The sequence below is a fragment of the Xiphophorus hellerii genome, chromosome 9, assembly GCF_003331165.1.
Source record: "Xiphophorus hellerii strain 12219 chromosome 9, Xiphophorus_hellerii-4.1, whole genome shotgun sequence".
Classification (NCBI taxonomy): Eukaryota; Metazoa; Chordata; class Actinopteri; order Cyprinodontiformes; family Poeciliidae; genus Xiphophorus; species Xiphophorus hellerii.
The window spans coordinates 2,768,855-2,793,468 of NC_045680.1; the positions used below are offsets into that span (position 1 = coordinate 2,768,855).

The 24,614-nt window shown below is 37.0% G+C and overlaps 1 protein-coding gene across 4 annotated transcripts in view; it reads right to left on the reverse strand.

Moving 5' to 3' along the window:
* kank4 (KN motif and ankyrin repeat domains 4) overlaps positions 1-24,614 on the reverse strand; it is a 77,699-nt gene that overhangs the window by 15,062 nt on the left and 38,023 nt on the right. For 3 of the 4 annotated variants that reach the window (XM_032572385.1, XM_032572384.1, XM_032572383.1), the window contains 2 exons: positions 3,989-4,062; positions 75-3,449 (listed from right to left, as the gene is read on the reverse strand). In XM_032572385.1, the coding sequence (XP_032428276.1) occupies positions 75-3,449; positions 3,989-4,007 (3,394 nt within the window). In that variant the 5' untranslated portion in view covers positions 4,008-4,062. Of the gene's footprint in view, positions 1-74; positions 3,450-3,988; positions 4,063-17,647; positions 17,703-24,614 lie in introns of those variants that run through there. The other variant, XM_032572386.1, reaches the window with a different exon arrangement.

Consider the following 24,614-nt stretch of genomic DNA (forward strand, 5'->3'; position numbering starts at 1 on the left):
GAATATTGAAGAGGAAATTATTCAGCTCATTGTCAGACAGCCGCATTGTGCTTTCTGATACACTTCATGCCTACCTTGCTCTTGCTGCTTGCTGGTGGCAGCTGTTTTCTGGCCTGGGGAGTAGAAGGCTGAAAGGACACTGAGGGAGCTGACCAGTTGGCTTTGAATTGAACTCATTTTGGAAGCACTGGACTTCCCCGCTGCTTTCCCAGTTGTTGCAGCAGGGGCACCTTTGCCTGCGGGCTTGGCTGGGGTTCCCTTTCCTGCTTCTGCTCTTTTGGTTGCAGTCTGTTTTGGTGCTATGGGGCTCTCCTGTTGGCCGGCCGTCTGTTGGGCTCCAGAGCTGCTCCCGAGCTGTGCCCACTGCTCCCCAAGAAGACCTGTTATTCGAGTGACGACTTGTCCCAAAGCCGCAGGAGATGTTGGCGATTCACCAGAACCTCTGCGGGCTGTCTGAGACTCGCCAGATTCCCGTCGCAAGGCTTTTGCCTCACTTGAACCACGACGCTGAGCTGCTTCACTTGAGCCTCTTCGAAGCGATTGTGTCTCTCTGGCATCTTTTTGAGATGATGGAGCCTCAGTGGAGCTTCTACGCAAGCTCTGGGAGTGGGTATCACCTGACCCGTGGCGGATTTGACGAGTTTTTGTTTCTCCTGACTCACGACTTGGAGGGTGTGATACACTGGATCCCCTCTGTGGCGCTTTCTGCTCTTTTGAGTCCCGACGAGATGCAGGTTGAGACTTACTGTGTGGTTGAATGGGCTTGGTCTTTACTTGGATCTCACTGGAGATAGAAGAAACGCTTTGAGATTCACCCTGAGGTTGTACATTAGACTGCTTCTCGATCAACTTATCAGGCAGCTTCTCTGCTTGACTACTGTCTTGAACTTGAGGCACAGATGGCATTTGATCATTTTCCCGTGGTTCAGAAGGTTGTGCTGATAAGTCAGCCTCCAGGCCTGGTGCAGTCTGGATTTTTGTTGTGATTTTCTCAGATTCAGGTTCACTGGATTCCCTAGTAGTGAGCATGGGTGCAAGCTGAGGTTGAGGAGGTGTTGGCTGCATTTGCTCTGCTGGGGGCTTGCGTCCTCTCTGTGGTCTAATAGGAGCTACTGACTTCACAGCTGAATTTTCGGCCATTACTACAACAGTATCAGGGATGATATTTTCTTTAACTGATTCACACAAAATTTCTTTATCTTTGCTTTCTGCTGTCTCCATCTCAGTCGTTTTAGGTTCTACAATCTCTACACCAGTTGAGAGTTGGAGCTCTTTAGGTTTTGAGTCATCTTGTGCAGAGGTCACTTCCCTTTTATCAGTTCCAGAGGTTGGACTGGGACAGACTTTAGTCTTTTTACCAACTTCTGAATCTAAAGTTTGCATAACAATGCCTTTAATGTCTGTAACAAATATATTTGCAGCAACCTCTACAGCAACATTTTCACTTTCTATTTGAACTAGTTTTTTTGTTTTTTCGCTTTCTGCTGTGCTGTTGACAGGATGACCAATATCTCCTCTTACAGTGGTTTCACTTTCCCCCACTCGACCCTCTGCTTGTGCATCTCGAGACAGGTTGTTGTCCTGCCGTCTTTCTATCTCTGTTTCTGTTTGCTGGTCGCTCCTCTGTGCTGCCTCGGTCTCTGTGATTCTGTCCACAGTGTCCACCCTTTCAGTCTCTGTTCCCTGATCTATGCTACTGGCTCTTGGTCTCTGTGGATGGTCTGTCACTGTTTCTCCCTCTGTCTCTGTGACTTGGTTTACTCTTTCAGCTGCAGGCGTCTCGGTCGTCTGATCTTGCGTGACGATGTTCTCTGTTATTGTACCCCGTTCCATACTGTTGGCTCTGGGTCGGGGTTGTATTGCCCCTATTACCTCTGCCTCCATTTCTGTTTGTTGGTCATGTGTGTCAAGCTTACTAGTCGCTATTCCTCGATCTATACTTCTAGCCCTCGGCTTGGGTACTATCACTTCAACCAAGATTTTATCCGTATCTGTTCCCTGATCTATTTTAGAAGGAGATTCTGTCTCAGTTTCTTGGTGGCTGAGATCTATTTTCTCTGTAACTGTTCCTGCATCTATGCTTTCTCTTCTTGACCTCACAGGTACTTGTGTGGTACAAATTTCCACTCTCATCCCTTCACTCAGTTGCAATATTCTGTCCTCTTTTGCTTTATTCTCTTCCATTTGTTCCTTCAAAAGAGCATTAGTTCTCTCTAGCTCCTGGCTAGCCTGAGTAAGTTTTGCTTCCAGCATCATTAGCTTCTCTTCCAGCTTTAGCATTCCATTTTGGTCCTCTTTTGATGCATTACTCTCTCTGATAATCTCACTTTCTTTTGCAACAACTTCAGTGTCCTGTGATAGCCTTTCCTCTGCATTATCTTGCAAGCTCTTCGATGTCTCTTTTTGTTTGTCAGCTTTCTCTGATGGTACACTTTGCTTTTGATTCGTAGAAGGATCTTTCTGTATTGGTAGCTCTTTTGTTCTTTTAGTCTCTCTGTGGCTCTCTTCTACATTTACTGGCACATGCTCAGAAGCTACACCTCGAACCGTTTGAATTGCTAAAGATAAGTTGAGCCCTTCTGAAGGTCTTGGTCTTTGGCGTTGACTGATTCCCCCTGTCTCATAAGTTGCTGCCATTGCAGAGGATGATGTGGAAGCTTGAACTTGGAACTGCGTTTGTATCTGATGAAGCAGCTTCTCCCGCTCCTCCCTTAAGGAGCAGATCTGAGCCTTTAGTTCTGGGATAGTTTTGACCTGTTCTTCCAGCTCCCTGACTCTTTTTAGTGCCACTGTTATCTGCTGGTGAAGACCCGCTCGATCCTGTGGAAGGCACCGTCTTTCCAATATGTCTGGAGAGGCACGGAACATGTTCTCTGTTGATCCATTTTCTGGCGTTCCCGTCGTGCAATCAGGGCTGCTTGAATCTGAACCTTTCCTCTGCTGGAGGGTGATGGGCATTGATGACGCTCTAAGGAGGTTTGGTCGACTTTGAATCACAGCAGTTTTATCCTCGGTACCTTGATAGACAGTGCCTGGTTCATCTCTAGATTTGGTTGAAACATTTGCAGTTCCTTGACTGGTTGTCGCTCTGCTGCTATGACTGGATATTGCCCCTTCACTTGGCCTAAAGTCAAATATTTGTTGGACCTCTGTCACTCGGGATTTGGGCTTTGGGCCCAAGGTAGATGTCCCAGACCATGCCCCTTCCTTAGGTGGAGGCCTGACTCCATGTCCAGGGAGGCTAAAATTTCTGGGAAGAGTGCTGAATTTAGCTGGGCCTTTCACCCTCCTTTGGATGTGGACCCTTTTAATGGTGTTGCCTTTTTCAATATCGTCCACATACTTGAGGAAGTCAAGATCCAGATGGAAGCCATAGGGAGTCTCCACTGAATAGGGCAGCTGTTTCCTCTGTACACCGCCCTCGTTGACCTTGGTCTGAAAGCCGTTGGCTGTAAGGAGTTAACAAGGATAATAGTTATTTTAATTTGTAAAAAAAAAAAAAACTGATAAGTATTTCAAATGAATGTGTAATTAGTAAACAAACTGAACATCAATCAAATTTGAGATTATTATAAGCATTATGATTCTTTTTCACCCTCTTGCAAAGACAAGCAGTACTGTGTTGTACATGCGGCTCTGTAAAGCCAATATCACTTACAGAGAAGTAATTAGCATGCAGTGATTGTGCCAAAACAAACAAGCCAGCATGTAAAATACTGTTCATGTTGTGCCATCTTATAAATTCAGCATGAGACAGGAGGCGTTTATCACCTCAAGAAAATAAGCTCTTAGCAGTTCTTAAGTCAAATACACAATAATCAGGCAAATTGCTTTACCTTTTATTTCTTATATTGACTGTAAAATGGGCAAAAATAGAATCCTACAAGACAAATTACTGGTGTTACAGTTGGGGAAATAGGATTTGAACTGTACGACGTGTTAGAAGCAGGGACATTGTTTGCTTAACTAAAGGCTTTGTGGCACTCACCACTTTTCTTGTCCATCATGAGATGCAGAGTTCTCAGTCATCTACTTGTGTTTGGTAAGATTTGAGCTGGCAGCCTGGATAAGACAGAACAAATGTCATGTGAGAAATTGAGCAAATGGTCGGAATCATTACATGAATACATCCCTATTTTTACTGAAATGATAGAAATAACAGCTCTGTAAAATGAAATGCTTGAAGTAGATTTTCGAAAAGATGGCGACAACTTTTACAGATTTGCTACAGTAACGATAAAAGGACAAAATATGTCTTTTGTTGTTTTTTTTGTTTGTTTTTTTAAAATCAAAACAATGTTTGACTGGTTAAGTATGACTATTTCTTGCTCTGTTACCTGAAAACAAACAGTTTGAAAAAATGTGACAAGTTCAGATGGACAAGTTCACAAATCAACACAGTTTGCACAGTTGTTCTGCATAAGTTTTGCATTTGCTATTTGCCTCATTTCTACACTGAAATTATGAAACTGATTTTATTCATTTTATGCAGAAACAAAAACAGTAATACTATCTTGCAAGCATTTTATACCCATTTTATATCAGAACACAGTTGCAGAGGTGATCTAAGACATAGTGAAAAACATTTTCTCACAGCATGCACCAGTTCCTTATAGCATTAAAATTTGTTAGAACAACATCAGACTGCTTAGGTAGGAAAACTATTTTTAATATAATTTTTGAATAACAGGTTATATAGATGGTTTAAAAGCATGGACGGGAACAGATGATGGAGTAATACAATCTGCCTATTCATTTGTAGATACAATGCAATAAATGTAAATAGAAATGCACCATATTGTAAATATATTCCAAGAAGTTGATACAAAAATATCAACTAGTTTGACCAACCTCCCAAAAGCTCTGGTGAATCTGATGCCATTTGCTCCAGCTGTAATATATGTATAGTGCTGTCTACATGTTAGGGTTTTGCATGAAATTTCAAAATGGACCTAAAGTGAACTTATGAGTTCACATGTCCAAGTGTCTGAATACTTACTACATAACATGCTGCACTCTAAAAAGGTGATTAGTAGCTAAGTCATGTGTCTTATCTATTAACTAACTTCTAGACTTTTTGTTCAATGACAATGTTTATTGAAATATTTCTCTTCATCATGCTATTCACATTTTTGCCCTATGAGACAAAGAGGACACCTATCAGCCAATCAATATCTGGCCACTGTAATGATTAAGAGGGATGAGTGTCACTGATCTTCTTCAGCATGTTACAAGGAGATACAGGAAAAGTCAGAAAAGCATAGAAGTTGAGGCCTTTGGCCACATCCCATTCTAATGACTGCTTTATTGAGAACAGTGCCTGATTGTGAATGGCACCTAACTTCTTGAATGCTACCTGAAGGAGGTAAGTGGCCCCAACATTGTTATTATCTGCCTACTACGAGGCCCTCAAGGGTCCCTGACATTACTACCATTCCTGGGCATCATAGTCACACATGGTTCGAATAACATCTGGGACAAAAATCCAGAAGAACTCACACAAACCAAAGCATGCATTGCCACAAACCTTTCAAGAAACTACAGAAATGTTATACATGGCACACTAAAAACACAGGAAGACACAAAAAACACATTTCCAGCCCCACTGCACCATTGGGAAACAGTATTTTACTTATGTGAACCTCATGCTATGTCTAAATATGGTACAATGAAACACAGCATACTTCTGTCTTCACTGCATTACAGTAATTTGCTTCACTCCTATTTCACTGCAATAAAAGTTCCCATGTAGTTATACTGAAAAAATGTTAATCCAATTAACTTTCATTCTTTTGAGAATGTATTATCCATTTATCATGTTTACAGATTAATTGGCAGTTAGGTTCTGTGCTTTTTGAGCTGTCTACTGCAGACACAAATTTCATTTTTAAATAATGATAAAAAGTTTATATTCCAGCATAACAAAATTAAACACAGAGCTATTTTGTTCATTGGTCTAATTTAATTTTACAAGATCAACCCTTGGCAGACTCACTCAGGGGAACATTTGGTGTCACTTTATACCATTTGTTCCAAATGGAAGAGCCAAGAAACCAAGCTGTAAACTGAAGAGCAGATGAGAAATAAAAAGAATTTCAGAAAGGAGTAATTGCAATGTTTTACTATCTAATTGTAAAGATCTCTGACAAATGTTACTATTAATAAAAGGAAGGCAATGTTCCCTTCTTTAAAATCTCAATTAATTAAAGAAGTGAGCCACTATAGCTAGACATCACTTCAACATTATTTAGAAAAGAGACACACAATATATTTTACTATCTACAAAAATAAATGACAAAAATTTAGGAAAATATCAAATTCCCTGCAGCTCAAGCCTTAGTGTTTTAGCATTGTCTTCAGGGTGTCAAATCTAAATTACTGCAGGCTTTTATTATGATGATCAGAACTGCATTTACTGTTTTAGAATATGACAGCAATTCAAAAGATCATTTTGTTTAACATCTTTTCTGATTTTTTTTTTTTCTTTTTCCTTGGGGAGTCTTGATGCAATCCCAGCCTAACTATAGAGTTTTACCTTGGAGGCTTAAGTTTACTGTTCTCTGTCATTGTCTTTATCATATTGGTGATATTTTTGTACTGAAGGAAGATAAAAGTCTTTCACAAACAGTGAAATGTTTCCCCATTAAACATATATATTTGATGCCCCAACAGTGAAAATAAGCATGCACCATCTCATTGAATCTTTCTGTAAGAAGTATGTTTCGATGACTTGACTGACAGACACTAACAATTCCTATTTATCTACCAGCTAGTTATCATTTCAGATGTTGTTATGCCATACACTCAACGATGGCATAGAAGTCTTTAATTTTGGGCTTCTAATTATTCATTTTAATTGCTATTTTTAAGATGTTATATGATTTTTACAACAAGAAACACCGAGACATGTAAATTATATGTATGAATGGGACGAATTTATTATAGAATCCCATAATACTGTTATAATGCAATAATTCAAATACTATATATAGATACACACCCACAAATATTTTCTAATATTTATGGGTGTGAAGAAGAAGAAGTTATAGAAGTTGAAGCCATCAACATGGTTCTGGCATAATTTAGTCTTGATACATTCCCAGATTTTGTCCAATTGAAACACTTGAGTTAAAGTTTGACTTGCACTGTTATCTCTGGTGAAAAGAAATCAGTTAGAATGTCCAAGAACAAAACAGACACTACGAAGGCCGATGACTATAATAAACTGCAACGACAAAGGTTAACCTCGATTTACTCAAGGACATAAAGAATGTTTGGAGGAATCAAGATGAGGGGATTTAAACCTAAGAATACAATACCTTTTCTGAGAGTGGTGGTAGCATCATACTGGGGGTCTGTTTCAAAATGGTGAATTATGCGAAGAAGGAGCAACTCCAAATGTTTTGTTTTACAAATCAAATCAGCAACAACTTGGTCACAAATAGCTGCTACAACTAGACAATGATCCAAATGCACATTAAAACTAGTTTGATATGAATAAAGTGATATTAAGCTTCTACATAACCATTGACTTATACAATATTGAACATTTTTTAACATATGCTAAAAACCTGGGTCTGCGATAAGGACCAAACAACATTATTTAGATGAGGTCTGTATTTCTCACAATAAGAATAGTCAAATATCCCAGAATTATGAAAGATTCTTGTTGAGGCATAGAAGAACACTTGGGTTTCTACACAGCTTTTTTTTTCATAAGACACAGCTACACCTTCAGTCAATTTAAATTATGATATTGCATGGAATGCAGAACATTTCAGCGTGTTCTCTCGTATGTTGGAACAACACATTACAAAGATTATCTATAATAGCTTGAAGTGAGCTTACAGCCCATGTCACAATGAAAGCTGTGTTGTGCAATGCCAAGTGGTGACACACTGCAAGGCAAGCATTCTATGAGGTGGCAATGTAATCAATCAAAATGACAGTCAGTGCACCCCGGGACCTTAACAGGAAATGTGACAAGCACTATTTGGCCCTGGTCCCATCTTCACAGATTGAGCCTTATTAATGGAAAAAGCAGGTGACCTGTGGCAGAACTGTTGTCTCTGTTACAGATGAGCAGATAAACACACACACACAAGGAGAAACACACAGATCAAGTGACTGACAGGATGAGACTACCTCTGATTGTTGCCATGGCAACCATTCTGTAACCTGCTTCTCAGCTCTTCTCCCAGGAGGGAAAAGAGCACAGGTATTCCCTGCTCCTGGTGATGTTTAATGCGACTACGATCAAATCGCTGTCCTTAAGGTTTAATTAAGGAGCCAAAGAATGCTGTGCTAAGTAATTGTTGAGTGAAGTACAGGGTGACCCTAGTGATAATTATACACAGTAGGCAGGCAGCGAAACCTTTTTTAATTAGATCATTACTTTCAAAAAGATACAGAGTCAGAGGGAGAGAAATGATTAAACTTAAAGAGAGATTAAAGATAAAAAGAAGGGAGAAAGAAGGATGTGATGAAGATTGAAAGAATAGAAATGGCATGACGGGCATCGCAAAATGGGATTAACAAAAATGAAAATGACAAATCACAATCAGGGGCTTGCTTTCTTTGATCATTTCTCTGATCAGGGATGAAGGAATTAACCTAAGCTGTGTACTCAGTTATTTAACTCTGCTGCAAGGATACATGCAGCAGAGTATGTATCCTTTTGTTTTGTTGTGCAAGGTACGTACAAAGACTCGAAGTCCTCATTAACTTAATTTGTTTTCAATTACATAAATAGACAATGAATCTTGACTCTATGTGAAGAACTTTTGCATAATTCAAAAAAGCATCAAGTTTGGAATAACTAAAAAAAGGGAACTGGCGAAACACCTCATGATTCTGTCACAGCATTGCTTGACAATTGGTCAAATGTTTTTTTGGTTTAAAAGCCTCATTGTCACTGTGACAATGCGGCATTTTTTGTAACAACCTGCCATGTAACTTTTCTCTAGAAGCCATCTGTCTTGTCCATATGGGCTGCTGCAAATTTTAACAAATCAAGTCAAATTAGAAACAGTGACTTCTTTCTTAGTCCATAGTGATATAAAACTGGCTTCATGTGGACATAACACTGGTCATCCAAATGTTTACAGTTCATTACAGGCTTTCAGCTTGATGGTCCTTGGGTTGTTTGTGAACATGTTAATGAACTTCCTTTGTCTAAGAGTGACAGTTTTGTTCAGATGGTTGAAATTTGACATTGGGTTTAATCCTGTTGTGATCTGCGTGCAATTTGCTTAAAGGAAAAACATTAGTGGTGTTCAAAGTAAATATTTGAGCGTATTTGAAGTTTTATGGATTGGAGCAAGTTAACTTTTAGAAACTCATACACACTGATATGTATTTTTAAAATTCAGTTGTTTGCCATCCGATCATTTGATATGAAAAAATATAATGAAAGGCACAATATTAACATGTCCACAATGAGTGTGTGGAAATCCGTGTGCTCAGAAGAAAGCCTCAGATTAATCATGTTGCATTTACTGACCATGTTCAAACTAATATGGAGGATTACTGTAAAGTGATGATTGAGGCAGCGATTATTCTCTAACTAGTCAACCATCAAGGTTAGGCTAGTAATTAAATTTTTAGAGTCCTTCTGTTGACACTGATGATGCAGAATCCACACAGGATTACAGTCATAATGACTGCAAGCTGAAAGCTCATAAAAGGCATGCTAATCCAAATTGAAAGTATTTGCAGCAGGCTACACAAAACTATAATGAAGCCACAGTTATTTTTGTCCAAAATCGTGTGGGCGTGCGCGCATGGGGGTGAGGATGTGTGTGTGTTTTTTTATTTCTCACTTTGCAAACCCCATTTTTCCAACAAACACTACATTGTGAGGACCCACAACTCTATAAGAAGAAATACTGTTATAGGGTTAGGGGTTAGGTTTAGGCCAAGTGGTGGATTGAGTTTAGGTAAGGGTCACGATTAGACTATAGAAAATAAACAAAGAATGAATGAAAGTCAGTGCAATGTCCTTGTGAAGATAGAGAGATGTAATGTGTGGGGGTGTGGGTGTGTTTGTGTGTGTGTTTTAGCTGTTGGTGTTTGTGTCAGCACCCAGGCAATCACTCTTTGTTGGTGCTTGTTTGAATATGCTCTAGTATTGGTTTCGGTATGCATTTAGTATTCCATGTGTCGTTCATGCACACAGCCTCTCAGAAGATGCACTGCAGTCTGTCAGCACCAATCCAATAACTGTGACAGCTGGAGAAGAGGCGACGACATCGGTAATGTAAGGCCCGGAAGACAAGAGTAATGATGGTAGTGTAAATAAGTTCTCAGTGACAGCCAGGCTTTCTTATATATATCACCAAAGTAAAACCTCAACCATGCTAATGTAGTCAGAGCTTACATGCATTTTAAAGAAAAACTTGTCAGAACGTAATAGGGCACCAGTTGTCAATCTGGTGAACACATGGAAAACCTTATAGCTATATTAGTCAGTTACTCTACTGTGAAACAAATTAAGAATATTTGCACAGACCGAGCTCACCACAGAGCACTTTAAAATGCATGGGTGCCAGTTTTATGCTGCGTTCCAGTTGTACTCGGAACTGGGAAATTCAACTTCCCAGTTAGAAAATTCAACTGGAACTCTCTCAGGTAGGATTTATAAGGTGGACTTAGTATTTCAAAATGCCCGCTTCTCCTGTCAAAGGTAGTAAGATGTGGTGGAAACATGTTTATTTTACATGCAAATGTAAAGTGTGTTTAAAATGTCAATGTTATATGTAGAGCCTGTGTAACCGGATCCTTTCTGCGTTGTGCTGGTTTTATTGAATGATCAGGACCGTGACACGGTTTGTCTTTGAAATGGGTGGTTTCGCAATTTATTCTGACAAGAACAACAAACAGAAAACAACTGCGCTATAGGCTGCCCACTCCAAGTCCTACACAAAAGTACATAATAAAACTAAAGTTAATTCCTGCTATTAGATATTTACATTACAGAATGGATTCATAAATCACAATGGTGATAACAAAAATCAACTTAATATATCTATAAATAAACTGGATGTACTTAGATGAAAAATAAGCAACACACATGAGAACAAGACAAAAGGGACGCAAACAATTTAAAGACAATACCACAGAAGAAGAAATGAAAAGGAGGCGCTTCCAATCTTAAAGTAACATGGTTAAAACAATGACAGTTTTTAAAGGTGTTTCAGTCAGGTAAATAACCAAATAATAATACAAATAACCAAAAAAAGACATTTTGTGTAATTATAACAAAAGAGAATTACAACCTGTAATGCTAAACTTACCAAAAACAAAAGTGGAGCTTGCTTATGTAAGGCTTTAAATTTTGTTTGTAAAAGCTTTTATAAATGATGTTTATGAACATCACCATGTTGAAATTCTGACTTCATAACTAGAACACTTTTACTTTGGGTCCAACGTCAAACTCAGCTCTGAATTCCCACTTTTGAAGTAACTGGAACACAGAATAAGTCTCCAAGATAGTGTGTTCAGACATCAGTTTCCTGTTGTCAGAACAGGATAAATCAACACACAAATCTTCACATAACTAAGCCATTTGGACGTAGAGACTTTGCTATATGTTTGTCTTACATGGCCATTCATTAATGCATAAGTTTGGTATTTCATATGTATTCTTCACTGTTTGACATCTTTCAGGGACATTCTTAACTGAATTACGGTTACTTCAAGTTTTTTTTCTATTTTTTTGCGTATTTCTTGATTTCTCCAAATATGGAATTGAAAATAATTATTATGAGTTGCAAGTCTCTATAGTTTAATAGAAAAACGCTTCTGAAAGTAGGCAAAATCAAATTTTTTGGAATTAAAGTGAGTTTGTCAAAAATAGGTCTACAGTAATATAAAGACTTGATAAATTACACACTCAACACCTCCTCAGAGATTCACATATGCACATCCAGCAAGCACACATTTACACACATAAAATTACTCCTGACCTAACCCAGCTAGAAGCATTAATTGAATGTCATGGGTCGTTACATTGGAGTGCCTGTGTACTGGAGATTGAATTAGTCCAATGCACTGACACAGAGCAGGATTGGAGAGAAGACAGACTAGAAGGAAATAAGATTGGAGAGAGCAAACAGGGGACAAGAGGTGGGCGGATGGATGGGGGAAGAAAGTAGAAAAAAGGAGCAGTGCAGGGAGTGGCAGCTGCCGTTGTATCTCAGACATCCAGATTTCCCCCCTTTTATCTGACACTTTCTGCAGCATTTTTTAAAATGCATATGAATGCATTTCCTAATGAAGCATTGTAAACATGCTGCAGTCGTAGCCCTAAACCTGAATGTTCATTAGCTGTATGGAAAAAAAAAACAATGTGGAGCTGTGAGCAGCTGCACATGAAAAAGAAACAAGCAAGTCGAGCAACTGTAACAGGTTTCAGGCCGTTATCGCTGCCCTGACATGAGGCTAGCTATCTCTGTTTACATTTGTAGAGCCCTGAGAAAGTTAGCAGGGCTGTCCAGCCTAATACGCAATCACTAACCAAACAATTTCTAGCCATGTGCAGACAAATGCGCTAATACTGATAAGAACGTGCATACGAGCAAGATACCAAATACATCTGCTACATCTCTATTGGATGGATGCTTGCCAGAGTTTAAATTTAAGGTTATAACTCATAAAAGAACCATGATGAAAGACTACTTCACATCCCATAATGGGGGTATTAAGGTTCTTCATAACATAATTTTTTCAGAAAAATTTTTATCATTTAAAGTAAAGTAGTTCTTCTTTAATCACTTTGCAAAGTTGATTTTTCTTAACTTGTTCATAAGATCCACTTTCTTGGATTTAAAGTATTTTTAACTCTAGACATTAAGTGAGAGATTTTCTCAAAAAAAAGTCAACTTTTAGTCATCATTATTTAGGAAAACAAATCCAAACAAATATATTTAATTTCTTTTTTCTTTCTTTCTTTTTTGTCATATCATCAAATTACATATGAATGGTTCATTTCAAATCCCCCTTCTTCAGCTTTATAAAGAAAGGCTAGGGGAAAATAAACCTCGCATTTAGAACGAGTCTTTATTTTAGGTATTTTATTAATTAACTCTTTCACCAAGACAGATTTCTTGTAATGGTACCATTTTGTGTATGTTTCCTGTTTTTTGTATTCAAGTATTTTGATAAATGTTGGACATCAATAGATATGTAAGGATTTGCAGTGGACCTGCAGTGGAGGTGTCAAGCATATGTGAATCCTTGACACTTCCTCTAAAAGCACATACAACTCCCTGTTTTCATAGTTCAATCTCCAAATATACCTCAATAGGCTTGTAGTGGAAACTGTCTTAGCACTACTGGCACTACTGCATACGTTAATACCTTTAATATCTCCAATAAGTCCCATGGAATATAAATAGCACCTATAAATTGTTTTGTAAATGCCAGCCAGTAGCGGCTTTTATAGTTTTCTAATTTTGAGGTAAAACACTCTTTTTGTATTTTCACAGTATGCATTGCAACTCATTGGTAGCAGCCAAAGGTTATAATTTATTTTACCGATAGTAGAAACTATTAGCTTAGTGGCTGCAAAATACATGCCAACTTTAGTACTGATATCAGCCATTGGTTAGCCTGTTGCAGTATTCTCACAGAACTTCTAGAACGACGATGGCACTTGACAAAATGGAATGCTTAAATTTTTGACTCTGCATTCTATGATTTTGTATTTTTGTGTTTTTATAATGTAAACCACCTTGAACTTCCTTGCTGCTGAAATGTCCTATACAAATAGACTTGAAACTTGGAACCACTGGATTTTGTTTGTGACTGTCAACATTACTTCTTTGAAATGGTTTAAAAGCAGTACTTTGACTCTGTTGCAAAAGAGTATATATAATCATAAGCCTATATTAGCTGGCTGTCAAACTCTAGGCAATTTAAAAACTACTTCCTTCTATGCTTCAAAGACTCAACCTCAGCTCCAATAGGGAGTCAAGCTTAAACATACCTACATGCAACAGGTTCATCACCTACTCCATGACAATAATTCACAATCAGCTGTTGAAATGGTTATGAAAAATAGTAGGTAAATGTTGATCCTTAGCTGGTATGAAAAGTATGGTTGGTATGAAGAATCACAGCCTTGAGCCATAAAACAAGGGAAGTGTATGATTGCTTAGCTAGATCAAATGGTGCAAATACAAAGACAGCACTGGGGGACATTATCCGATATCATATAGCTCAGAGTGCATGTCTCTGCAGGAACCAATCAATCTCCCTGCTCTACGAGAGCTATTTGAGAACAGTCTGGTTCATCCCACTCCAGTCCCAAGATTAGCTCTTGTCTATCTATAGAACATATGCAACACTGTCCAAAAAACTGTTTTTTTAGACAGTTTTTTCTTAATGCCCCAAACTCCAAGGTATTTAAATCGTCCAGGTATTTTTCTGTATCTTAGTCTTATGCCAGAATGATTTATTCATGTCCAGTCTGACAGAGGCTGAATTCACCAGAGGGCAGATTGCTCCCTTTGTGCCAAAAAACATCTGTTCCTGAACTCCAAAGAGAAAATGACAGAGGGATATTCTGTCCATGCGCTTCATTAAACAACTTCAATATTATCCCTCAGGATAATGAATGGACTACTTTTTTTTATCATAGGAAAAATGTGGTCGGGTTCTAAGTGGATAGTTTAATTAAATATAATGTACAATATTAGAAACAGAACAAAAATGAGAGCATCTTATCTTGAATAGAAAGGTAGGACTTTAAAAGATTATTATATTAATTATTTCCTAGTTATCAATCATTTGTATGAAATTAATCAAAATATCTCTATTATTTTTTGCATCTGAATCTGCAGACTGCTGTGTATACAGCCCTGAATATCCTAAATTATTTACTGCAGCACACATCCAAGCCATTCAAGTTCAAACTATGTTCGCATTCTGGCTGCTTCCATTCATAGATGTTAATGAGGGTGGTGAAGCTAATTAACACTGAGCCATCTGACTATGTCAACAACTTCAGACGTTAAAGGGAGCTGAAAATTAGGTGAAAGAAAAAAATGACACACAAAGATGCTAAAAGGAAATAGATCTATGAGAACAAACAGGAAAAGTATTTCAAAATATCTGTGGTAAAACTGCCAGCGAGGAAATATGGGAGCAGGAAGTCAACTAAAAAAGAAAAATTACAAAGAAATGTGTTCTAGAAAGAAAAAAAAAGCTTTTTCTAAAATTGAACAGTGGAACAGATACAAACGTATAAACTGTGTCCTTCCCACTAACTGTTACAGAAAAACAGTTGCAGTGTAAGTGCTTGCAAAGCTCCATTAGTACTCTTTTAAACAAAAACTGCCTATGTAGTATTTTATTATCTAGGACAAAACTGGAAAAATTAGGAAATCGTTTTTGGCACTATTGTGAAGCCGTACATACAATGAATGGTCAGAAATTAAAAACGTTGCTTTACATATTAATGTATGCAACAATACCTACAAAACTGCTTAGTTTTGTAGGTATTTTCTAAAGCTATTGCTTTGGAAAAATCTAAGATTTTTCCGCCATCAAGAATTTTTTTCCAAGTCTTAGTTCGAAAGAAATTTTGTTGGGCTGAATTTAGGACTTTGAACCAACTACTTTTAAATATCAACTTAAACCAGTTTTTTTTAATCTGCTTAAAAACATTGTTCTGATAAATAAGATTTACTTTTATATGAAACATTTTATTAACCACAACATGAATCGGAACAGATCCACCATCCTGTTTATTTGAATAAGTTTTTTTTTGTTTTTTTTTTAAATTACCGTACGTACGCTTTATTCTACTAGAAGTAGCCATCAACTAAGTCCACTGTAATCATAAAGGGATGGGCATGATTAACAACAATGCTCGGCCAATGCACAATGTGTGCCAAGAAAATATTCAGCATCACATTATACCTCCACATGAAGAGAGGATGGCTCTTTTAATGTTATTTACACCAAATTCTGATCCTACTCTCTGAATGTTGAGACTGAAATCAAGACTTATTGGAGTAGATAACTTAACCTTCGTTCAATAGCAATGGTTATTTGAGCCACTATTCCCTTTGGATCCTATTATAGCAGTCTGTTTATTCTCCTCTGACATCTTAAATCAACAAGGCATTTTTCAATCACACAACTGCTGATCACCGGCATTGAGTTGTTGCCATGTGATTGACTGACTTACAGGATTGTGTTAAAGTTGCCAGTGAGTGTAACTCATGTTACATACATTTATAGATCATTTTGCCTAAAGTAAAGTACTCTTACTGAGTACAGGTTCAGAAGCAACTTTCTCTGATATCATCAGAAATACTCTTTATTGTGGACCATAAGCCATTTCTAATATGGTTTGGGGAAAGACAAGATGTGGATGCAACAAACACACTGATCTGAGGCTGAAAAACTGTCTGACAGACACCAGAGCAAAACAAATAAACACAGGTAATAACACAAGAGACATAGATATAAATCCTAATCTGAGAGAATCAGCCAATAAACAAGGTCAATGTTTCACAATAAGCTAGAAAAAACATTTTAATCTTTTTGGTTACTACAGTTTATGAAATATTAGACAATTTTTCTTAAATACATAAATAAGTGAGCAAGTAAAACATACAGTATGTGTCCTGTTTGTTGAAGTGGGTGCTCTTAAAAAAATGTTTCATTTGTTTTATATATGCAAGTTCTCAAAAGCTTTCAAGCACCACTGCACAAAAACTAAGAATGCATAACTGATTATGCTTTATGTTAAAAAAAACAGAGCATATGTAGTCTTTATAGATTAGCTTAAAGATTTCCACAGAAATAAAATGTTTCATAAGTAAATGTGGCCTCTTGTTCAGTCTTTGTAATTGTCTACTTACAAAGGAAGACTAAAGAAACACTCAAAAGAAATTTAATCAGAATGTTTGTTCTAATGCTGTGCAGTTAAGAAAAAAGGCTTTTGTTCATGCAAATTCCAGAAGTAAAGCATGAATCTATACAAAAAACCCAGAGTGTAAACTCTGCAGAGCCAGCTGCATAGTTGAGAGCAAATCAACACATACATTTACATTCTTTTGATCCTTACCCTGCGGCTTTTTTTCCCCTGCTGGCACGCACAGACAAACAGACATGTACAACAACACAAATCATGCCCACTGCTGATAAAAACAACGGACTAATTGCCACTTTTAGTAGCTTAATGTTCATATCACTGAATTGGGTGTGAAAGCATTGCTGTGTGTTGTTGGCAAATTGAGCTTTCCCGCGCTATGTCAGCTGCCAAAATTGTGTGGGGAGCATCGTTTTGTGCGACCACAAAAGAAGAAGAAAAAGAAAAGAACATCACACATGCATACAGACAAATACACACTCACTGCTCCTCAGCTTTATACATTCCAGACAACAACAGTTAACCAATGTCATACCCTGCAGAAATAGACTGTGAACAAGCAAGAAAAGAGCCGTGGATGGTAAACTGGTCAACTGAGCATTGTAAGGTAAACAAAATAAAATTATGCAAGAAAGCCAAGAGAGGTTGGACTAATTAATCATGAAGAGAAATACATTTTAAGTGCCAAATTTAGTATTAGTAAACAAAAGAGAAGAGAAAATTTTAAAAAAGGCAATTTTTACAGCCTAAATTGTTTCTCACCTGCCATGGTGTTTTTATCATCTGCTGCTGTTTGAATGAAAGCTACTGGCCCCTTCACAAGGAAAGAAAGCAAGAAAAAAGAAAAAAAACAGTGGGGTGAAAGGGTGGGGAAGGGTTGTCGTGTTGGCAGATGATACAGATAAGAGGAGGGCGAGGAGGCTGAAGTTGGGAAAGCTATCAGCTCCCTCACTATGATAAGTTTACCAGAAAATGCATATCTGCTGCAGCCAATAAGACATAGATGGTAAATATGGTAAACAGATACATTTCTCGATGTTGCAGCCACCGTGGGAGTGAATAAAGGTATGATAGGAATTTCCTTGAGTGTGCATGATCACAAGGGAACAGACTGAATTGTCTCTCTTTTGTAACCACTGCAAAATCTTTGCACATTGTTCTGAGTTCACTGTTGTGAAGTACTTTTTTTTCTTCAGAGTATGCCTGTGGGCATCAATTTTACCCCATTCTCAACTCCCAGCACGCAAAAGTCTTAATTATTACAGCAGCACTTTAATCCAAGCTCCATGTTGTCATATGTGAGCAGCTTTGACTGAGCTTCATGCTGGACAAAAACAAAAAGACTTCAGAAACATCAAATTATCTGTTTTTCAAGTCAATATTTATATATCCCTGTGAAATCTAACAGGTAAACACTTCAGACATGTCTGACTGGCTCAATAACAGAAAGCAGTCTAATGAGTAAACCAGCTCCATTGGCTCTGTAGTGTAAATAAGGTAAATTATTAAGTAACTTTAAATAGGGTGAGTGCCGAGGCAAATAGACCTTATCTTATCTATCCAATTCATCAGTCCCACAGTACTAACTAGTGAATATGAGCAGCAAAGATCAAGCGGTCAGTCCACATGTTTACTGGGCATATCAAATAAGCAGAGAGATGAGGAGCAGCTGATTTATTTATAGGGATACCAGATAAAATTACAATATTTCTGGACCAGAGGGAGAGACTGGAGTGGGTTACAATAAATTAGTGTATCATTAAAAAGTTACATTGATTCAGTGATTCGATTAAAAAAGTGACCCTGATGTTTGTATCAATTTATTATACACAGTTAAGATATTTGAAGTGCTTATTTCTGCACATCTTTGCATATAAAACAAAGCAGATTTGTTTCTAAGAAAAGTAGTAAATTCCACAGGACCAACAAAAACAATGGAAAGTTGAGTGGAAGGGCAAAAAAGCGTTTTAGAGAAGGAACACTTTTTTCCTTCTCTAGCATTTATGCTAGCTGCAGCTCTAAAATTATTGTAAACCAAAGTCTTTTCAGGAATTTGAGGGAAATTCACAAGGCAGGGATTGCACAAGTCCAGAAAAAGAGCAGGAAAGGGACTGCAGGTGTGAATTAGCAAAAAGCCATATCATAATAAAGGGTTAAATTTATATTTACTTTGTAAATAGTCCATTATGGTAAATCACACACAAGTGAGACAATTTCACATAAACTATGTAGAAAAATTTTTACTTATTTGAACCTTTATTTCTATTAAATTTTACTGTTTGAGATGGACCTGTTTACTTAAAAAAAATAAACTGACAATGTGCTTTTACACACATTTACAATGACACTGTTGTGTACAACAAACAAACAGAGGCGCATTTCCTTTTCAGTGACTTTGCAATTATAATAAAAACACAAAACATCATATGTTCTGAATTTCCAAGAATTAAGTTTCATTATACAAAAATAGAAACGTTTTAGGAAGCTTGCAAAAAAAAAAAAAACACATGTGTAGTGACCATCTGGGTCACAGTTGTCGTACAGAATTATAGTAGAGCATGAAAATAGTAGCAAGCAACTAGCCCCAAGACAAAGAAAAAAGTTTTGCATCAAACCACCTCCATTCATTTCTGTTGGGAAATTCTCCAGAAACCAATGCAACCTGCTCACATTCGGCTGAGGGGTGTTGCGGTGGTCTCACTGAGCACAAGCAAGCTTTAATGAAACCAAATGTGAGTAAAGATACACAAGAAATTCAAATAATCTGACTTTGAGTGCTCACTGTGTACTTAACCATGCTCCATTCTGTAAACTAACACACCTGCAACACCTCCACGTGAGACTAATACATGTGGAAGTCGGTTTGTTGTATGGGTATATTTTGTATATAAAAAAAAATAAAATGAAATAGCATGATAAATTAAAAATCTGACTGTGATTTATGGCCAGGCAAACTGTAGTCAATATTAGTTTGTTTTATTTTAAAAGTAAAGATATTTTTTTTATATAGCACATTTTCAGTATTGAGGCAGTTCAAAGCATAGTCTGGTTTTGAGATCACAGTTGTGGTGAATCAACACTGTCATATATAGACTGAATTGAATTTAACCTTTAAAAGTGCACTGCACAAATATTGTTTTTATATAGAATAAATCATCTTTCCAAAGGGATTTTATTCACAAAGATGAAACTGAAGCCGAACAATAATCTGAGACAATGTTGACAGATTCTGTGGCTGAATCCTCTTGTCTGCATAAATCTCCAACACTGCACAAAATCAGCCTTCATCCTTTCATCTAAATCAGTGGGTTGAAAGAGGGTGTCATGCGGCTGTGGGGGTTTAAGCTTCTCTTTAGCAGATCACATGAGTCTTCTCTTGTCAGGAGGGATCAGATCCCACCTAGACTCTCCAGACCTCCACAATTCTATCGCTGTTTGGTCTTTTTATGTAAATGTTAAGGTAATATACTCTTTAACAATCTCACATACGTGCTTCTAAATTAATTAATTATTAATTAAATTAATAAGATGTTTTATTAATTAATTATTAATTAATTAATAATTAAATTAATAAGAAGTAATGAGAAGGAGAATTATTAGGTTACCTTTCTTTATACAAAGTCAAGAAACAAGGATAAGAAGAAGGACTAATGAATATTAGCTTAATTTACTGACTTGTCCCAAACTAGTAGAGGTGGTTCACATGCACATTTCACGGAAAATTGCTCCAGTATACCTCCTCAAACTAAAATTAATTCAGTCTTTCAGAACATCTCCAGACAGAAAATGAGCAGCTGGCACATTTGCATTAACTTAGTTTAAGTGACTGAACACAAAGAGAAAAGGAAAAAATTTTAAAATTACACGCTGAAGCAATGTTTTAGTCTTTCCAGGCAGAAACTGCTGAATATTCATGATTGTTCATGTAAGTAAAATGCTTTCCACATATAAGAACAAAAGTTTATTTTCCTCCAACCCAGATAAACTATTCCAGACCCATTGGGCTTAGGTCTGGACCTTAACTGTACCAGTCTGAAAATAAATATGCTTTCATTGCAAACTAACCATTGCAGTTCTGGCTGTATGTGGAACATGTGGAACTGAGATTCCACATGTTTTCTTACCATATTGCTAGATACATTATTTATCTTCATTCATCTTCCCTTAAAATTTGACGATCTGCACAGTATGCTCCTAATACTCTCCTTGTTTGCCCTGTCAGATTGGGTGTGTGTCCATGTTTTGGTAGTTTTGCAGTTTAAATCTTGGCTTGTGTTGAAATGCATTTTCATACAGGACAATGGTTTGTAATTCAGTTTATATTACCGGTAATTGATTTGCCCAGAAAGACCTCCCAAAGTTGTACAATATTTCAAATTTGCAAAAGGTATCTGTTGTGAAATTGGCTATCTGACGCTAATAGAAGTCAGTCTTTGAACATTCAGTTATTATCACTTGCTCCTAAAAAGTGATATATATAAAAAGTCAAATATGGCCCATTTAAAGTCTCATTTGAGTAAAAGCTCAAGCAAACATTATTCACATGAAGTGAAAAATAATTCCTGATATGTCATTATTAAGAAAAGTGGGTTCAGTCCAAGGCATGTAACATGGATAAGAGAGCGATATACTGTAAGAAACAAAGTGTACTTTGCATCATTAGTCTGTTTTCCTGCCTTGGAAAAATACCAGTGCTGAAATGTTAAAATAACAAGCTGTGTGGTGCAAAGTCTGGCACCCCAAACCTATGTGCATAAGTGTGAAAACATAAAATAGCAGTACTCCCACTAGGGTAGTCATCACTGACTATTTTCTAGGCATAGGTCTGACATAAAAATTTAAACTCATTTTGATGAGAATGTTGTGAAAACTGCTACTAATCTGCTAAAACATATAAAATTATTTTTGTGTTATTGCTACATTTTTACAAGACATTTGAAAAATTATAAAACATATAATTACCCATGTGGTGTCGGCAGGAAGTTTGCATGTTTTGGTGGAGGCAAGTGAATATGTTTGCATTAAGGTGAACTGTTTTGCCAAAATTAGTTGCAGTCCAGTTAAAGGAAAACATTGTAGACTAAGATGTAAAGTGAGATGATATTTCTCATAATGATAAAATCATTAAAGTCATGATTAACAACAATTCAACTGAATTTAAGATATATTTCCTTTGGCAATGGCTTGCATTTCGTACAGTGATGTAATTATTTGAAAGACCACATTTTGCTTTGAGATTAGTCATAAATCATACCTTGCATCAAAGATTAGTGTTTAGACATGCCATTCTTTCAATGAGTTACAGCGGATTTATTGATCAAAGCAAAGATTTACAGTATAAATCAAGTATGTTGTTTTAAGGGATCTTGAAAAGTAGTCTTAATGTAAAACCAGCCACATTCTTTTTTATGTTTATAATGTATGTTGAATGTATGTGTAATTAAAGCAATGCATCACTGCTTAAGTACACACAGTCTGTAGTTCAAGACCATATATAGCCTCAACCTGACCCAGCAACGCCAGCCGACTATATCACACTCCATGAACCCAAACAAAAAGAATGTGAGCTGCATTTCTCTGCTCTGATCTTAGTTTTTCCAGGAAAGCAAATACATAGAGGAAAAATGAATATAATTCACCAGCCACCATTTTTGACTAAGTGTTGTTGGAAGATGCTAATAGTTCCACAAAACATATTCTCTCTGGCCTCTTTTAGTTCTGTTTTAGGGGGAATTTACTTTGTGCATCACAAAAATAAGCCAAAGAACCGGTCAAGCTAAACACATTTCAAAAGATTGTCAAAAATAATTTAGGACTTACTTGACACACCACTCCCGACATTTTGACAGTTGGCTGAGCTCTGAATCAGACATTTGTTTCTAACCAGAAACAGTGCAAAAGTATTCCACTTTGCAATTGTACATTACTTTTCTTTTGGTTATTTACATAAAACCATAATTAAATACACTGGAGTTTATCGGTGTGTAGGATCAAAATAGAATAGAATAGAATAGAATTCAACTTTATTGTCATTGCACTGTCACAAGTACAAGCAACGAGATGTAGTTTGCATCTATCCAGAAGTGCTCTACGAGATATAAATATTTATTTACAGATGTACAAGACTATGTATGTATGGACTATAAGGGGTTATAGCAAGAGATATAGATATCGTGTATAAATATAAATATGGGAGCTATATGCACAGATTATACAGAATATACAAGAATGTTAGGGAATGGATTATATATGTATATAATGTTAAAATGCTCAAGGATTATGACATTTACAAAGTACCATAAATGACCACCTACACTAATCTTTTTATTAATTCATAACATTCAACTGTGGCAAGGACTATTGATGAAAATATATACCTTAGAACAAGCATTAACAATGGAATAAAGTCCCAACCAGGAGTTTCCAAGGTGTGTTTGTATTGCTGTTCGGTGACTGGCAGACATCCTGAGGAAGGCCAGTTACTGATAAGGCTTTCAGGCAGGGAAATGACTGTTTATACGTTGAAACAGACGCCGTCAAGGCTAACCGCAGCACACACCTCACTGCACAAGTGAAAATGATTTGAAGTATTTCAAGCAGTGTGAGTTCATGGTCAATATGAAAGAGAGAACAAATCAGCAATGGCAAAGCAACTGCAAAACTGAAATCCATAACCAGAAACTCCTTTTGAGGTTCATTAACAAGCCTGTTGAACACAGTGACCAAAGTGAAATACAGAAATTAAGAGCATATTTCATTCCTTCCTTAGTGAAATGTGTCAGCCAAAGTTTATCTCACCACTAAATACTGCAAAAGGTATAGTAAGGTAGAAAAAAGAACTCTCCAAAGATCAGCAGCAATTGTTGCAGTACAGTTTCCTAATGCAATAAAAAAAGATTTTATTTTAAGGCTTTAGGAATTGTGGGGGGAGAGGGATTATAAATAAAGTACATGATCACATGGTTTGTCCTGTCATATGAGATATCCTAAAACACTGACCACAACCCACACTATACAATAACCATGTGTGAGTGCAGCTTAGATAGCCAACATGTGAAAGAAAACTGCTGTGGCATTGCATTGCAATGATGCTCATAACAACATTAGCACCTTTTACAGTCAAAAAAAATGCAAACAGCTGGGCTAATATGAGTGAGATTGCAATTCAAGGTACACTGATCAGATGAGATCAAACTTAAATTATTTTGGATAACATGCAAGACATGCTGTGTGGCAGAAAACTTACACTAAACATCGCCTTGAACAAACAATCCCCCCTGAGATACATAGTAGTGGCAGCATAATTCTGTGAGGTACTTTTTTTTTTAGCATGAACAAGGAAGCTGGACAAAGCTTACGTAAAGGCATAGATTTAGTTAAATATAGGTAGTAAAATATTTTCACGTCCAGAACTTCACCTGAGGAAGTTCACCTCCAGCACAACAAACCTAAACATACACCCAGAGCTGCAACTTAATGGATTAGATTGAAGCATATTCATGGCTACAAAGAACATTTTGTATATCCTCCACCTCACAATTTTGTACTACTATCCACCTTGATCTGTCACATAAATCTAATTGCAGTACTCTGATATTTGTGTTTGTAACAGAGCTAAATACTGTATATACGGATATGCTACACAGGTTTGGTAGTTTTGGAAGGCACTGTATTTAATGATAAGACTCCATTTATTTTGTTACTTTTTTGTCAAAAAACTATAATATGA